The sequence below is a fragment of the Manihot esculenta genome, chromosome 4 (genome assembly GCF_001659605.2).
Source record: "Manihot esculenta cultivar AM560-2 chromosome 4, M.esculenta_v8, whole genome shotgun sequence".
NCBI classification, from domain to species: domain Eukaryota; kingdom Viridiplantae; phylum Streptophyta; class Magnoliopsida; order Malpighiales; family Euphorbiaceae; genus Manihot; species Manihot esculenta.
In genome coordinates, this window is record NC_035164.2 from 536510 (window position 1) to 554902 (window position 18393).

The window sequence follows — 18393 nt, forward strand, 5'->3', positions numbered from 1 at the left end:
AAATTAAATAACGATATTATTTATATTAATAAATATAATATTTTACATTATTCAACACTCAATGAAGGGTACAAAAACAACAGAACAGGATGAAAATTATAGATAGCCAAAAACACTTGAAAACGAACGAATATCAAAGTACTGATAAGGATGCCAATGCTCAGGGCTTGGGCGCAAGACCAGCTTTGAGGGCCTGAATGGTGGCAATGTCAGTCTTAAAGGATTGAGCCAAGATGTTGTCATCAATGCCGGTGGTGAAAAGCGTGTTAGGAAGTGACACTGTCCCTGCATTTGCACTTCCAAAAGCTGAAAATGCTAGAGCAGGTTTCTGTGCATCTGCATTGTATTGGAAGTGAACAAGTCCCTTAGGAAACACAAACAAATCACCAGTTTGCAGAGTTTGAGTGAAGAGCTTGTTGGTGGTGTCAACAAATCCAACTTCAAGAGACCCATCAACGAGGAAAAGTAGCTCGGCGGAGCGAGGATGAGTGTGAGGTGGATTTGGAGTAGCAACTGGGTACTGAAGAACAGCATAGGAAACACTCTGCCCATTAAGAGCAGGGAATTCTGCCATGCTTGCTTTCAATACCTTGAAAGCAGTAGGCGGTTCAGCTCCAACAAGAGAACGCATGGCAGTGAATGTGAAGAATGCCCCATCAACAAAGCTCATATTTGATGGGATTACAAAGTCAGAAACAATGTCTGGATCTCCTGCCATTGCCATTTGGATAATGGCAAATGAGGCAATTAGTAGTGAGAAGAATTTGAGGGCGGCCATGGTCAAGCACTGCAGGTGAATCTGGTAAAGGTTGCTGCATGATGGGCTTGGTTCTCATATGTGTTTATAAAGAGTGGAAACTAACAGAAAGGTTGCTTAGCATCGTATTCTTTATGCAGGCCTCTTGGATGTACTCAATGATGGCAATTACAATGTCACTTTGTTGCAGTTGCTATTCTCAGGTTTGGATATTCTTCATTAGACAAGGTAGAACAGGCAAATAAAAAGACAAAATTAGAAAGAAAAAGCAGGCCATAATGCTGAATTGTTATGTGTTACAGGAGAGTTGTGTAAGATTGCTAGATTCCTATCAGTTCTGCCTGCAGAAAAGCAGATAGATTATTCTTTTTTTGAACATTGCAATTTTCAGAACTTAAATTTACTTGAGAATGTCTATTATAATCCATGGCGATGAAATTTAGGCATTTGCAGTTCTTTTCAGTAATGAATAAATTCCAACAGCCGGCAAACTTGGAACCAAGCTTGGTTTTTTATCTATATAAATCCGTGTAAGCATCAGAAGCTCTTGAATTCAGGAAAACCAGAAGTTTCTATTCACAATGGCCTCACATTTCCTCAAGCATCTCTTGTTCTTCATTTTAGCTGCCTATGCAACTACTTGGCTGGTTCAAGCAAGCGATCCGGATATCTTAACTGACTTCATAGCCCCTCAAAACTCCACAACTGTTGATGGAAAATTTTTCACCTACTCCGGACTTCGAGGAATTTTCGATGATCCTGAGCCTGCTAACTTCAATGTAACAAAAGTTAGCATGGCAGAGTTTCCTGCCCTGAATGGCCAGAGTGTATCCTATGCTGTTCTGCAGTATCCTGCAGGTGGTGTGAACCCACCTCACACTCACCCCCGCTCTGCTGAGCTTCTGTTTGTCGTTTATGGAAGCCTTGAGGTTGGATTTGTTGACACAACCAACAAACTCTACACCCAGACTCTACAACTTGGTGACATTTTTGTGTTCCCGAAAGGATTAGCTCACTTTCAGTTCAATGCAGACCCCAAGAATCCTGCAATTGCTATCTCAGCTTTTGGGAGTGCTAATGCTGGAACTGTTTCAGTCCCTGCTGCAGTTTTCACTACTGGGATTGATGATACAATCCTAGCCAAGTCTTTCAAAACAGACGTTGCCACCATACAGAAGATCAAGGCTGGTCTTGCAACCAAGGCTTAGATTGAAGCATTGTCTTAACCTGCATAACTGAATAAACATTCATTCTGATAACATTTGCTGAACCCAGAAGTGTGCTCTATGATTTTCTTTGTTTCATAATGATTTTTTTTAATAATAAGAAAGTTCTTTCCAAGAAAATGATCAATCTTGTACTGCACAAAAATGAGAGAGGCGTTATTTCTTATCATCTTGGATTAAAATATGTAATAGGTGATTATTACTATTCTAAAAATTAATAAATAAATTACAAGTGGATAACAAATAACAACTGCAATAAATACAAATAAATATTTGAAGAACATTAAAACAATATTATTTAGTTATTATATTATGAGAAAATTTATTAGTTAATAAACGTTCTAAAATTTTAAAAAATCTACTAATTAGTCATTTATTAGTTTTAGCCGTTAAATATTTTACTATTTAATTATTGTGATTGATACTCATATTTGTAAAATGTCTATTAATAAGTATTTTAAATTTTTTTTATAATATTTAATAGTTAAATTTAATAGAATTTAATTAATAAATTTTTTAAAAAATTCAGAAATATTTTAATTTTTTCAAAACAGAAGGATTAGTAATTTTCCCAAAAAATACATAGGAAAGACAAACCATGTAATGAAATATGTATATATATTAATTCCAACAGGCACTCGCTTATGCTGAAAAAAAAGAATTTTTTTTAAGAAGGAAAAGAGCATAAATGGCATCTACGTATGCCCACGGATAAAGAAAACCCAAATTCTTTCCGGCTTTGTTATACAAGCGAAGCAACTTTTCTTGCTCATTTGCCACTCTCTTTCTTGGAAACCCATAGAATTTGAAAAAGCTTTTATTACAAGACAAAAGTGGAACCCAATCTTCATCATTACTACTGATAACAACATCATAAAAGAGAAGGCTATATTAAAGCTTGTGGGATGATAAAAGAAATGAAATGGGGTTCAAGAAACTAGGGCTGTTCTTTTTTGTGATAATCTTATTTCAAATTCAGCTTCATCCTCTTCATACACATCCCTTGCAGAATACCTCCACTGCTACTACTGGTACTTCCCCATCCCATCCCTTTCTTTTATATTACATTTTCAGATTTTTGCATTTTCATCAATTTAAAGCTCGATCATTGATTGTTTTGTTAGCTTTTTATAGCCTCTAGCTTTCAAGAAGAGGCGTTGCTTTTATCCTTCATCCTTGTAAGCAGCTTTTACTTTTTTTCTCTTTCTTTCCTTCTTTCTTCTTACAAAAAAAACTGGTACCCAATTAGGGCTCCAGGGGATCGTCTCAGTAGACAGAAGGGGTGGAGGTGGTGGTGGACATGGAGGAGGTGGACATGCAAGCCACTCCACAGGAAGCAGAGCACATGGCGGAAGGATTAATGGTGATGAGGGGTATAAGCATGGTTCAACTGTGGTTCCACTCTATGTTGCTGGGGCTATGAGCCATCACCAAAATAATCACCAGCGCCATGGCTCTAATGAGGCCTCCCCGAACCATGCTGGCTCCAGTTATTTGGTTCTCACAGCCTTAGCTGTTAGTCTTCTCACGTTCTTTGCATAGCTTACAATAGCAGCGTCTTCATGTGTCTGTATGTGTATAATAATGTCCAAAATATTACAATCACGACTGGATTTTGATGTGTGGTTTGTGTGTCTTCCTCCTGCTATGGACTTCTGAATAAAATAACACACTTTCAAATTGCTCAAGAACTTGATGAGATTTCAGAATTTTCATTAATCAAAATGATAGAATGATAGACAAAGATTATCCTACTAATTGGTTGAATCGCCAACAGCTGAACCAACTAGGCAACTCACTGGACAATCTCTTCCAAAAAAAAAAAAAAATCAAATAATTGAACCATTACAAATCTTGGAAAAAGAATGGGGAGGGGGAAGAAAAGATTAAACAAAAATCAACAACATGAGAAGTTTCACAATCAATCATATGATACAAGAAAAGGAATGACCATGCACATGAACTCGTCGTAATTGAAGGTTGCTGTACCAGAATAACGTGAATCCTTTTGCTTAAATTTCTCAGTCAAACCCTGAAACCACATCAAAGTGAATATCGAGATCAATAAAAAACCCTCTAACAGAAAACTAAACATATCAACTATATACATGTGTGCGTGTGTGCGTGTATGCGTGTGTGTGCAAGCACACATGGGCGTAAGAACCTATTGCAGTTTCATTCTATAAGGGCGCACTGGGAACAAAAGTGATCCAGTGAAATAAACTGAAGAAGAATAACAAGAGTTCAAAGGTATGGTCTCACCTTAATAATCATACCGCATCTGCGAGACACACCCGAAAATAAAGAAATATAATCAGATTAAGCATCCCTTCAAAACCAATGCAATATCAGAAGATCTTTGAATGAGAAAACTTACTCAACAAAACTGTCAAAGTTGAGTTCAATCTTTCTGCCACTTCCATCATCATATTTGGAGATCAGAACTTTAAGAACAGAAGGTGGGATTGCATAACCAATGCCATAAAGAGCATCCCTCAGTTCAAACAAATCAATTTTCCCACTCCTATCTTTATCGTATCTCTCAAATATTGTCTGCAAATGAAGTTTACAAACTCATCCTTTAATAGCCACACAAATGTCCCACAATTAGCACAAGAAAATAGCATCTTGAAAGTAAAAATCTCCACATATGAAAAAGTTACTTGACGGCATTCTAGCTGGTGTGATCTTACAATTTATGTTAATATAGATTTGGTGTCTAATACTGTTGAACAACAATAAAAAAAAATTCAGTTGCCAACTCTAAATAGTTTGGGATTAAGACTTAGCTGTTGTAGTTGTTGGGAAAAGAAAGTGTTAATGATTCAGCACTTGTGTATATGTTCACAAGAGCTCACCAAACATCGGATATGACTTTTTGTTCTCATAATAAGCTCATTAAATAAGTACCTCTACTTACAAAAAAAAAAAAAAAGAGTACCTAAAGAACCTATTCTTTCCCTGCAGTGAGAACCAAGTCCTAAAAGAGAGCAACACTCACTATATCAATTCAAATTTTCAATCATCAGCAGATTAAGGACCTTATTAGTTTGTGTGAAAACATGTTCAAAGAGGAAATGGTAATTTATGAATTCTCTCAGAATGAAATTAAGAAGAAACAATCAACATGAGACTACTTACTCGCCATTGACCAAGACAACTCCATAAAGCAACAAATTCTTTAGGCCCTGCATTACAAAAGTACATCTGACATCATTATCATGCGATTATTTATCTTTCGAAGAAAGTGACAACTTGAAAGTAAAAGGCATCAAATTTGAGCAGATCAATGAACTTCAAAGGGAGATTTCAGACACTTCTTTCTTTCCTTTTTTAAGAAGTTAAAAACTAGAATTCGTGAAAAAAAACAAGCATATCCCAAAAATATGTTCTTGCAAAAATGAGAAGTTACCCATGTAAAATCTAGACAAATTCTCCAATTTCAAGCAAGCGATCAAATTCAATGAAGATGGACGAGAAGAAATAGAAAAACAAATATCAGGAACTAAAATTTCCAAATTAGAAACAAGATATTATGTAATCAGGTGTCTAGCTTCAGTTAGTCCTATGATCAATCTGTTCTAAAACAGTAAAACTCACCAATTCGCAGAGGATCATGTGGATTCTTGAAGAGAGACATGAGGAGCCTAATAGTCCTGATATTGAACCGCTGATACCCAGAAGAGAGAGCTTGTTGCAACTCATTCTCATCGATATATCCACTTCTGTCTCTATCTACCATCTGAAAGCTCCTAATCACGTCTGGATGCGTTCCAGGTGGAAAACCAGAGTACCCATGTGAGTGCTCACCCTGCCCATATCCTGCCGCATAAGCGGGCGGTGGTTGATGCTGCTGCCGCCGCATGTTGTCATCAGGAGGATGAGAAAAACTATTGTAAGCGTGGTCCTGCTGGTTAACATACTCGGGAAGGGATGGAGCAGAGGGAGTATACGACTGCTGAGATGAGTATGGTCTGGTATAGGAAGACATTAAAGACGAAGGAGGAACAAGAAAGGGAGATGATAACTACAACAATGAACCAAGAATTGGGGTTTGCTTTGTTTCGGTGGAGAACTGAACTCCAGAAGAGACGATAATTATATATATATATTATTTGGAATTTGCGTCTGCGGCTAGCTTACGTGCTTTTGGCTGCTGGCATTGAATTATACGTAAGGTCTGTGAGAATTTTTAAATAGGCAATGAGAAGATTTTCGGTCCACGGAGAGGTGGTCAATCCAGCGTTTTAAAGCTGGCGGTGCATTTCTTGGAGGCTGCTTCTTTGCCTTCCCTGCCTTCCAAGTTCTTTCTTGTCCTATCCCACTTTAAGGATAAGATTGGAGAAATCATTTGTGAATAATTTCTCTTCATCTACCATATTTGTAATTTCTGTTTCCTGCTGATGGTGCCCATTTACTACAAAAATTTTGAAGATAAAAGGTTCTATCATATCTAGAAGCCATGTAAAAAATCTCGTTACAAAGATTTAGCCTGGCATAAACTACAGCTAACTCCAGAAAGTTTACAGCCTTTTGAATCACCATAACGTAAATATGTACACCTTATAGAAATATTAAGCTACAAGAAGAAACAAAGATAGCCTAATTTACTTCATGGGTGAAGATTCTACAAAGGACGAGTAACAAATCCTCTGTCAACCATAACCTCCACCAATTCTTCATGCTTCTTTAACTGCCCTGCTTTTCTTAGCTGCTGCAGAACCATCTCATAAACAGGTAGACTTGGTTTTAGGCGTTTCTCTTCAATCATCTCCCTAAAGGACTTGTATGCATTATTCCAGTGCCCCATACCACAATACATTGAAATCAAAACACGGTAAGTATTCACATTAGGTTCAACATCATTATCATCCATTTCCCTCTTCAGCTTCAGAACCATGTCAGTTGATTTTGAGTTGACAAACATTCGCATTAGAACATTGTATGTCACTGTATTGGGCTTACACTTCAACTCCTTCATCTTAGCATACATCTTGTGTGCACCATTCACATCTCCCAATTTGGCAATGCACCCCAATAAAATATTGAAAGTAGAAGCATTTGGGATACAACCTTTCTTCACCATTGAATGAAGCACCTTCAAAGCTTCCTCAAGATTCTCTTCGTTGCAATGAGTCTGTATGATAAAATTATATGTAATTGTATCAGGAGAGCATCCCAGCCACTTCATTTGATTATACACTTGTAAAACCTTCTCAGTCTTACCAGCATTAACATGTACCCTCATTAAATTATTGAAAATTACAGAATTAGGTTCACAACCCACATCAAGCATCTCTGCAAAAACATCATAAGCACGATTAATTTGCCTACACCTACATAAAGCATCAATGACAATACTGTATGTATAAACATTGGGTTTAATTCCAGCCATTTTCATTTCCCTAAACACCCTCTCCGCTTCTGGCATATTTCCAGCACGACACCAACCACGAACCAGGTTGGTGTACACAATAACATCAGCTTCAAACTTATCCTTTAAACTATCAAAAAATGACTGAGCTTCATTAGCTCTTCGTTTCCTACATAAAATGCTAATCACAATTGAAAATGCAACCTTATCAGGCTTACAATTGTAATCCTCCATACGGTGGAAAGCGTGTACAGCCTCCACAGCTAATCCAGCTCTGGCGTAGCGGCGAATAAGAATTGAAAATGTGTCAATTTTAATTTCGACATTTCTAGCTTTCATTGAATCGATTACATTCCAAACCAAATCGAATTGCCTGACTTTACCGGCGAGGTCTGCCATCTCGTTATAAGGCTCGGGGGAGTGGACGAACCCATTTCGATCAGTGGCCCAGTTGAAGAAGGCAAGGGCCTGGAGGAAAGGGATTCCATGGCGGACTGCACCACATTTCTCGATAACGCGACTAACGACGAAGGGGGAGATGGGGGTGAAATGGGTGGCGGAGATTTGGGAGAATTCAAGAGATAGAAATGGGACGGTGGGGTAGCTAAGGTTTGGGTTTTTCCGATGGTGGTCTTTGATTAGGGAGTGAAATTTATCTACTAGTAACGATTCCTCTGGAGATAGAGCAGCGTTCAAGTTATCCGGTAAGCTTATAGTAGAAGACGAGAAGGAGGAAGAGAAGAACCTGGGAAAGCGCTGAGAGAGAGGAGAAATGGAGAGCGGCAAAATTAGCTTTGGCTTGAAGGCGGCCATTGATGGCTATGGCTGCGTTGCATCAGATCAAAGGGCTACCGCTGTACTAGTGAAAAGTTAAACGGTGTCTTTGTTTTCTTTTTTAATAATAATAATGTTATGATTATTTAGTTGTGATTAAATAGGGTTACGGTTAACGAAATTAATTAAACGGATAATGAAAAAAAATTCTGGATTTTTTATTGTTAAAAGAAAAATTAACTAATAAATTTATCTACTCGTACCATTAATTAACTGCAGCTATCACGTCATCATCTAATTAGTATGTTAAATTAATATTTTAATATAATTTAAAATAAATAATTATAAAGAAATTATACTTTATAGTTTCATAATTATATCTTAATTTTTTTTTTAATAAATACATCTCAATAGCGATTGAATTAATTGTAGCTTCGGACAGTGAAATGACTCAAAAACATCCGATCTTTTTCGTATATTTATATTTTAATTTAAAATTTTTAATTTTAATTTAATTGATTTGATTTTTATATTTTAATATAATTTTAATTAATAGATAAATTTAATAGTTTATGTGATAATTTTATTATTTAATTAGTAATTTATTGTGTATTATTATAATTATTTTAAAATTAATTAATTGATTGAAAAAATTTAATATTTATATTATTTTATATTTTAATTTAAATATTTAAATTTTAGATAAATTAATTTAATATTTATATTTGAATGTAATTTTAGCTAATAATTAATTTTTAAAATTAAAATTAAAAATAAATAATCTAAATATTAAATATATAATTCACAAACAATAATAACTTTTATTTTATAGTAATAATTATGAATAATTTATAATAAATATATTATTTAATTTAAAATAACAGTATATATAAAATAATTAAAAATAATATATTTATTATAAAATTTTCATGATTATATTTATCCACAATTTATTTAACGGTTGGATTATTATCATCTATTATTAAATTTAAAAATTTATAAATGAATTATAATTATAAAAAAAATATAAAATTTAAACTATTTAAACTAAAATTAAAAAATAAAATTAAAATGCAAATACAAGGGGTTGTCTTGATAATCATTAAATTTAAATGATATGAAACCATTTGAATACTCCTGACATTTAAATATTAATATTTTTAATATTCAACTTGTATTAATTGGCATCATAGTATGGTTACTACACTACCTCTAAAAAATTAATAATAATATTTTTTTTATTTGATAAATTAATTATATTTATCAAAAGGATTGAAACTATCCTAAAAATGAAAGATCTGAAGTCTTGTCTCTGTGACAAGTTTTTTGTCTTGTCTCTGTGACAAGTTTCTTAGTTTTATCGTTTTCTGTATGTCTCGTTGACTTCTGTTATGGCTGATGAACGGATGGAGACGGATCGTGCCTCTGTTGATATGGCTAGTTTGACTCTAGAAGATGATGAGGAGGGCGTGGTGATTGTGGATGACGAAGTGGGGCAGGAGTATGGGGATTCTGACCTTTGCGTTGTTGGTCGTTTCCTAAACGCTCGACCGGTCAATTTTACGGCAATGAAGCATACTTTGGCTGCACTTATGCAACCTGCCATGGGGATGTCTGTGAGAGAAATCAATGGAGGATTGTATGTATTCCAGTTCTTTCATAAAGTCGATATGAATAGGATTCTTGATATGAGTCCTTGGACCTTTAATAACAATCCTCTTATAATGGAGAAACTTGGTGATTTTGAGAATCCATGGGATGTTCCACTGAATCATATGTATATGTGGGTAAAGGTCTTTGGCCTGAAATCTGGGTTTCGCTCGGAAAGTGTGATGAAGACTTTGGGGGATGCGTTGGGGGAGTTTATCGAGGCAGACCCAGAAAATTTTACGATGAAATGGCGTGAGTATTGGAGGATTAGAGTGCGGTTAGATCTCAGTAAACCAATCAAAGAATCGATGACACTGAAGAAGGAGAAAACAAAAGAGGCTATGGGTATCAGTTTTACCTATGAACGAATCCCTACATTCTGTTTTTTATGTGGGATTATTGGCCATGGAGAACGATTCTGCCCTCTCCTAGTTAGTGTTAATGGTGCTCTCATACCCAGAAAATTTGGCCCCCACTTACGGGATAGCTACCGGCGAACTAATAGTTTGATTGGTTCGAAATGGCTCCGGGATGAGCCTGGCATGGAGGAGGCGGTTACCGGCGGGAAGGAATGTGGGTTTGGTGGTGGAGGTGATGGAAAAGGAAAGGCGGATTCGAAGGGAGTCAACCATCTCGCTAAAGGAAAGAATCCCAATAGTTCGGGAGGAATGAAAGGCGGGGATGAGGGGGTTTTAAAAGAAGTGAATCCTTCTTTAGTTAATGCAGATAAGTCAATGATAGAAGAGGAGATTCTGGATGATTCTATCCAAATTAATGACCCTAAAAGAAGGAGAACTGGGCTTGGAGAGCCTCTGGAGGGAGAGGAGATTGGCCCATCGGGAGGTGATGTTGAGCCCATTGAAGATGATAATCTTTTTAATGATAATTCTAGTTTTACAAGTAACCATTCAAGCAAGGGACCCAATGCTTCAAAAAACGGGGGGAAGGCGGGATCTGGTTTCCAGACCCGCCGCAAGAAATGAGTTGCTTAAGCTGGAACTGCCGAGGACTAAATAATGATAAAGCTGTCCAATTCCTTCGACAGCTTACTATGGAGAGACGGCCAAATTTTATTTTTTTAATTGAAACTCTTTGTTTGTCTTTGAAAATTGAGGAAATTAAAAATATTTTGCATTATGATGGTTTCTTTGCTGTTGATTGTCATGGGCGTAGTGGGGGCCTTGCCCTCCTCTGGAAAGGTGTTGACGCTATCCATTTATTGGGATCATCACCTAGATATATTGATGCTGAAGTTAGAATTTTTGGTCTTGATCCTTGGCGGTTGACAGGTTTTTACGGGGAGCCTGATAGGAACCGAAGGAATTTGTCGTGGGATGTATTAAAATATCTAGCCTCCTGTAATACATTACCCTGGGTCTGCATCGGGGATTACAATGATATTATGGGGCTTAGTGAGAAGGTTGGAAGACTGGGCCAACCTAATCATCTAATTCAGGGATTTAGGGAGGCAGTTGGGCATGCTGGGCTTGTGGATATTAAGTGTGATGGCTATAAGTTTACTTGGGATAACGGACGGCAAGGCAGGGACCACGTTGAAGCTAAGCTTGATCGCTGTATGATTAATGCTAGTTGGAAACAACTCTTTAGCCACGCTACTGCGTCTGTACTTGATATATCTTCCTCTGATCACTTGCCCATATTATTAACCTTCCGGATTTATGTTCGAAGAGGGCGAGTTCAATTGTTTCGATTTGAAAATGCTTGGGTCAAGGAACCTGAATGTGTTGCTCTGGTGGAGGATTGTTGGCATGACCTGCAAACTGTGAATCTCATTCCTAAACTTGCATCTTGTAGTCGAGCCCTAGACCGTTGGGGGAAGATTTATAAGAGTAAGTTTAAGGATAGTATTGATTCTTGTCGACAAGAGATTGCTCGTCTTAGAGGGAAGAGGGGGACTGAGGATCGGCGTAAATTTTTGGAAGCTAAGGCTCGATTTGGTGAGCTGCTCCAGCAACGAGAAATTTTCTGGAAGCAACGAGCTAAGGTTGAGTGGTTACGCGAGGGGAACAGAAATACAAAATATTTTCATGCTAGAGCCACTGAGCGGAAAAAGAAAAATAGTTTTGAGCAGTTGCGTAATAAGGAGGGTGTGTGGTGTAATTGCGAAAATGGTCTACAAGGAGTTATTTCTGACTACTTCTCGGAGCTGTATACATCCCAAGCCTCTGATTCTTCGTTGATCCTCAACTACTTGCCAAGAGCTGTCTCTGATGAGGATAATATGGAGCTGCTTCGGGGCTTCACAAGAGAAGAAGTTCGTGAAGCAGTCTTTGATATGGGGGCAGAGAAATCTCCTGGGGATGATGGTCTGAATCCGGGATTTTTTCAGCGATTCTGGAATATTATAGGGAGTGATGTTGCTGATTTTTGCATTTCTTGTATCGCGAGTGGGAGAATTCCAGATGAGGTGAACACAACTTTACTTGTTTTGATTCCTAAGAAACAAACTCCAGAGCAGATGACGGACCTACGACCGATTGCTCTCTGCCAAGTCCTTTATAAAATAATGGCCAAGATGGTAGCGAATCGGATGAAGCACTTGCTACCAAAACTAATTTCCCCTTATCAAAGCGCCTTTGTTGCTGGACGTCAAATACAAGACAATTCTATTATAGCTTATGAAGTGTTGCATCACATGCGTGGTAAGAGACAAGGTAGAGCGGGCGAGGCTGCCTTAAAGATAGATATCAGTAAAGCCTATGATAGGCTAGAGTGGGGGTTTCTAAGAGATGTTATGATTAAGATGGGGTTTTCTGTTGCTTGGGTTCAAATTATTATGTCCTGTATTTCCACAGTTAGCTATAAAATTTACCAACAAGGACATTTGATTGGACCGGTGATTCCTTCGCGTGGTTTACGACAAGGTGATCCGTTAAGCCCCTATCTGTTTATACTGTGTGCTGAGGTGCTGTCCAGGTATATTCTTAGTAGAGTAGCGGCGAAGGAAATTCATGGTTGTTGTGTGAGAAGGGGGGCCCCAGAGATTAGCCATCTGTTTTTTGCTGATGATAGTGTTCTGTTCTTTAAAGCTACTGAAAATGAGGCTGTGAGAATTCGAGATATGCTACAAACCTATGAAATGGCCTCTGGGCAAGCTGTTAATCTTGCTAAGTCCCTAATATATTTTAGTCCGAATACCCCAGTGGAGTTTCGGGAGAAGATTTGCCAAACTTTTAATGTTAGGGAGAATGAGAATCTTGGGAATTATTTGGGCCTTCCTACCTCAATTGGTCGTAATAAGAAAGAGATCCTTTCTTTTGTCAAGGATAAAGTTTGGAAGAGAATTCATTCTTGGAAGAATAGGATGTTATCTAAAGCGGGTAAAGAAGTGCTAATTAAGACTGTCCTTCAAGCTATCCCAAATTATGTTATGTCATTGTTCTTATTGCCTATTGGTACTTGTGAGGAGCTAGAGAAAATTTTTGCTGATTACTGGTGGGGGAAGAATGAGCATGGAAATCCTAATCTTCATTGGATGTCCTGGGAACGCTTATGCAAACATAAGTCTCGAGGGGGGATGCAATTTAAGAGGGTCCATGAATTTAATATTGCTATGCTTGGTAGGATCGGATGGCGGTTAATACAAAATCCCCAGTCTTTGATGGCCCAGGTCTTGAAGGCGCGTTATTTTCCAAATAGGAGTTTTATGGAGGCTGAGCTAGGGGTTTACCCAAGTTACACGTGGAGGGGCATATTGGCGGGTAGGCAGATATTGAGGAAAGGTCTCTGCTGGCGAATTGGTTCTGGGCGAAACATTTCTATCTGGTCCGATCCTTGGATCCAGGATGTTGATAATATGAGAGTCACTACTGAGTTCAGTCCAGAGAAACGGGTATTTATGGTTGAAGACTTGCTACAAGATGGTAGATGGCATAAGGAGCTAATTGAGGAGAGTTTTAATGAGAGGGACGCTAAATATATTCTCTCGATTCCCGTTAGTAGGAGTGCAACGGATTCATGGTTCTGGCTTTTGGACAGAAATGGCATATATTCGGTAAAAACTGCTTATCGCAGTCTTATTCAAGAGATCCCATCGAGAGTGGAACAAAGTGCTAGCCTTATGTGGAAACGACTTTGGCGTCTCCATCTACCACCACAGGTAAAGGATTTTATTTGGAGGGCCGGAAACAACATCCTCCCAACCAGATCAGCTCTCCATCAGAAGAGGGTGTCTGTGCCTTTGACGTGTCCACTCTGTAATTTCTACGATGAATCATCTCTTCACCTGCTTGTCCAATGCGACTTTGCAAGCCAGGTTTGGTCCTTCTCTAACTCTGGTTGGTTTCGGCCGCAGTGCTCTAGTTTTCTTGATTGGCTTGTGGCAGTTATGAGATTGTTTAATGATATGGATGTCTGTATGATTTTGGTTGTTTGTTGGGCTATCTGGAATAGCCGTAATTCTGTTATTTGGGCGAACAAATTTAAAACTCCTGCTGCGACTTGGTTTGCTGCGAAACGCACTCTAGGTGACTGGCAGAATGCTCAAGAGAAGAGAGAACAAGGTGCGAGAATTGCTAGGCCACGAATTTGGAAACCCCCTGATCTTGGGTGGATAAAAGTAAATATTGATGCTGCTACGAACGTGGATGACGCGTTTACAGGTGTGGCATTTGTTGCTCGGGATGAACATGGCAGGTTCGTAGCTGCTAGGAATAGCCGAATTGTTGGTCTCTTCTCTCCTAGAGTGGCTGAAGCTATTGCTTTCAAAGAAGCTCTTAGTTGGATTCAAGCTGAAGGTTGGACACATGTGTGCTGTGAAGGTGATTCTTTGGATGTTGTTCATGCGATTGAGTCTGCTTTTTTGCTGGATTTAACGTCTTTCGGTGCTGTTATTAATGATATCAAAACTCTTGTAAGGTCTTGGCGTGGTAATTGTGGAGTTGCTGCAGTTCCAAGAACAGCTAATTCGGCTGCCCATTGCTTAGCTCAGGCTACTAGAAATCCTGTTTCTGTTGGTGCGTGGAGAGGTGTTCCACCCAACTTTCTAAATGTTGTTTTGTTAGCTGATCTAAATTAATAAAACAACGCATTTCCCTCAAAAAAAAAAGGATTGAAACTTAATTATAAATTTAATTAATAAAAAATAACTAAATTTCAACTAATTTATAACCTCAATACATCTCTTTCTAATTAATTTAGTGATTATAATTAAATGTTGTTTTTTATATAAATCAAGGATATAAATTTATGCATATAGGTTTAGTACAAATAGCAATTAAACCACTAACAGTAGAAGGATTAAATACAAGCATACATGTTGCTCTAAGAGATGCTAGACATTTAGATTATAAAGATTCATTATTAGGACTATTTGAAACTAGCCTAACTAATGGATCAATTTATTCCAACTGTTTTCCAAATTTTACAATATCATTAACAGACCCTCATATAATGAAAATTCTTACATTAGACATTTTAACCCACAATTACAATATGTTAAAAGGATCTCACATTTATGAAATATTTTATAGATTAAATTATAAAGTAATGAATACAGGATTATGTCCTAATGCTATTAACCATAGCAAATCCATAGGAGAAACAATATTTTGGGAAATAGACCATACTAAAGCAAATATAACTATCCCAAAGACATTACAATGGAAAGATATTAGTCTACCAGAATGCTGGAAGTATCCACAAAAAACTATACCCAATAAACCTATTAAAGAAAACACAGCAATAGATTATATTATACAAAATGAAGATGGATCATTAGAATTAAAATATAAACACACTCCTTCTTTTTGACAAATTAATACCAATTTTTATCAACCTGCTAGACATTCTATAGGATCCTCACAAAGAACACAAAATCTGGAAATTAAACAAAATAGTAGCATATCTGAAGAATCAACCATTCCTCCATATCAAGGACCCTTCCATGCCGAACCATCCGGAACCAAACCTATAGAAGAACCCTTTGATCAACAAACCAAACCACAACATCCGACCACAGGCATTAAAATCCAAGAAGGTATTTATAGACAAGGACAGTTTAGCCAGCCATATGAAGACACTGATTATTCAATTAATACTCTAACATATAATTTCACCATTGACAAAGATCAAATTCAACACGATTATATGTCCGATCAAAATCGGGGGAAAAGGGAGACTTTTATCAACCAATATACAAGAAAACAACAAAGCTTACTTAAAAAACAGTTTTTTACATTTTGCGAACAAGTTCAACAAACAATACCATTCTTTACATATTTAAAATATTTGCATCAAAATAGATTAAACGTCTTAGAAAAGAAAATACATAAATGGAATAAAGTACATGAAGATACAGGAGAAGTATTACTAGACCAATACCATGAATCAGAAAGACCCCCATTAGAAAAAGCATTTTTTAAAAAAGATCATGCCTATGAAGCAATACAACCAATAATAAATACTAAAGATATAAGAAATAGTGATATACGACATATTAATTTACAAAATAATTGGACGAATATAGCAATACATATAATAGGAAAACAATTAGACAGAATGGAAGAAAAAATAGAAACAAATTATAAAGCAATAAATGATATAGAATTCTTTGAAGTACACAAAGCACCATCACCCATATCACCTAAGCCAAAAGAGACCTACACCTCTCAAAGATTTAGTATCCCAAAACCATATAATATAGATCCTACTAAAAAACAAACAAATAAGCCATTTACAAAAATCATTCCACCTTCAAAAAATCCACTACACACAACAACAATAAAACCTAAGACAGAATTACAAGACATGTCAGAATTAATACAAAAAATCATAGAAGAACAAAAAACTCCTCAAATGCGTAACCCAACAAAAGGAATTAAAATACAAGAACCATTACACCCACAATCATCAAAAGAAGAAAGTACTAGTAAAGATAAAGGAAAAATAACCTTGTTAACAGAATACAATGACACCTCTTCTTCTTCAGATGATGAAACAATAGATAACCCTTTAGAAATAACAGGTTCTGAAAATGATCAAGATTATCATATTCCATTAAATACCATAGAAAGACAAAATAATGGTCCAGATGATTTAAAAATTCTAGACAGAAAACAAAAACAATACAATGCAAAAAATATATATGAATGGAATATAGACGACAGATCAGAAGTAGAAATTATACAAATAACGAAAGAAATGATAATTGTAGGCAATATATATAAACAAAGGGTAGGAATTACTGAAAGACAGGCAGCAGAAAATATAATTCTAGGATTTACAGGAGAACTACGTACTTGGTGGGATAAATTATTAAGTGATGAAATAAAAACCAGTATATTAACGGCACAAACAATAGATACGACAACAGGAGAACCAGTTATTAACCCAATAACAGGAGAACCAGTATCATTAACATTAACATATTTAGTGTATAATATAATATCACATTTTATAGGAGATTTAGACTTATATACTGAAAGAAATAGTGAAATTCTACAAAATATTAAATGTAGAAAGTTAGAAAATTTTAGATGGTATAAAGACAATTTCTTAAAAAGAGTATATGCCTTAGCAGACCCAAATGCTTATCATTGGAAAGAAAAATTTCTAACAGGATTACCACGTTTATTCTCAACAAAAGTCAAAGAAACAATTGAACAAAAATATGGACATATATCTTATGATGATTTAACTTATGGAGATCTAATAACATGTGTAAATTTAACAGGAATAAGACTGTGTAGAGATATGAAATTACAAAATAAATTAAAATTGGAAAATAGACAATCAAAGAAAGAATTAGGTAACTGGTGTGAACAATTTGGTTTTGGAACAATAAGAAAACAAAAATATAAAAGGTATAAACCTTTTAGACAAAACAAAATTTACAAAAAATATACTTATCAAAAGAAACCATATAATAGGCAATCATATAAAAACCCTTTTAAACGAAAAAAGTTTAGGAAAGAAAAGTATAAAAGAAATAATAATTTCAAAAGAACCATAAACAAAACAAACATAACATGTTACTTATGTAATCAAAAAGGACATTATGCAAAGGAATGCCCTGCCAGAAAAAAGATACATGAATTAGGTATAGAATTAAAAATAGAAAATATTGAGCAATTAGTAGAAAAAATTGACCAAATAAAACTATCCTCTTCAGAAGCAGAAGAAAATTATAGTAGTGACAACACTTATGATAGTGATAATACTATAGAAAGTAATCATAATTGTAAAGGAGAAATTTGTAACTGTAATAAAATAAATGTTTTAACAGAATATAATCAAGTACTAGAACAAATAGATCAAATACAAGACTCAAAAATAAAGAAAAAATTTTTCAAAAAATTGTCAAAATTAATAAATGAAGAAATCAACCAAGTACCTGAACCACCAACAACTTTTGAAAATGTAGAACGAATGTTTAAATACAAAAAACCTGTAACAGCAATATCATCAGCAATTTCTTCAATGGACTTACAATATGAAATTAGACAATTGAAACAAGAAGTAAGACACTTAAAATATAGATGTGATCAATTAGAATTAAATGAAAACCTAAAAAACAAAGAAAAAATAATAGAAGAAAAAGAAGAAGATACCGGTACAGAAGATGAAAAAGACTTAAAATTCAATGACATAAC

General features: G+C 35.9%; 6 protein-coding genes across 6 annotated transcripts; 3 read left to right on the forward strand and 3 right to left on the reverse strand.

Annotated features, from left to right (window-relative positions):
- Nucleotides 1-17: 17 nt before the first annotated feature.
- Nucleotides 18-778, reverse strand: LOC110614112 (germin-like protein 9-3). Its single transcript, XM_021755591.2, has one exon. The coding sequence runs from the start codon at nt 776-778 to the stop codon at nt 161-163; it is 618 nt and encodes a 205-aa protein (XP_021611283.1). The 3' UTR covers nt 18-160.
- A 431-nt stretch (nt 779-1209) lies between these two features.
- LOC110614111 (putative germin-like protein 9-2) lies at nt 1210-2228 on the forward strand. Its single transcript, XM_021755590.2, has one exon. The coding sequence runs from the start codon at nt 1339-1341 to the stop codon at nt 1963-1965; it is 627 nt and encodes a 208-aa protein (XP_021611282.1). The 5' UTR covers nt 1210-1338; the 3' UTR covers nt 1966-2228.
- A 423-nt stretch (nt 2229-2651) lies between these two features.
- Nucleotides 2652-3674, forward strand: LOC110613813. The gene is made up of 2 exons (XM_021755146.2): nt 2652-3014; nt 3233-3674. The coding sequence occupies exons 1-2, from the start codon at nt 2906-2908 to the stop codon at nt 3523-3525; spliced, it is 402 nt and encodes a 133-aa protein (XP_021610838.1). The 5' UTR covers nt 2652-2905; the 3' UTR covers nt 3526-3674.
- On the reverse strand, nt 3664-6399 carry LOC110613812 (probable calcium-binding protein CML48). Its single transcript, XM_021755144.2, has 5 exons — nt 5584-6399; nt 5125-5171; nt 4361-4536; nt 4246-4264; nt 3664-4015 (listed from the first exon to the last, which is right to left on the reverse strand). The coding sequence occupies exons 1-5, from the start codon at nt 5972-5974 to the stop codon at nt 3905-3907; spliced, it is 744 nt and encodes a 247-aa protein (XP_021610836.1). The 5' UTR covers nt 5975-6399; the 3' UTR covers nt 3664-3904.
- A 56-nt stretch (nt 6400-6455) lies between these two features.
- LOC110613811 (pentatricopeptide repeat-containing protein At1g20300, mitochondrial) lies at nt 6456-8241 on the reverse strand. Its single transcript, XM_021755142.2, has one exon. The coding sequence runs from the start codon at nt 8168-8170 to the stop codon at nt 6611-6613; it is 1560 nt and encodes a 519-aa protein (XP_021610834.1). The 5' UTR covers nt 8171-8241; the 3' UTR covers nt 6456-6610.
- Nucleotides 8242-13490: 5249 nt separating this feature from the next.
- On the forward strand, nt 13491-14849 carry LOC122723503. Its single transcript, XM_043955790.1, has 2 exons — nt 13491-14057; nt 14195-14849. The coding sequence occupies exons 1-2, from the start codon at nt 14011-14013 to the stop codon at nt 14817-14819; spliced, it is 672 nt and encodes a 223-aa protein (XP_043811725.1). The 5' UTR covers nt 13491-14010; the 3' UTR covers nt 14820-14849.
- The last annotated feature ends 3544 nt before the right edge of the window (nt 14850-18393 follow it).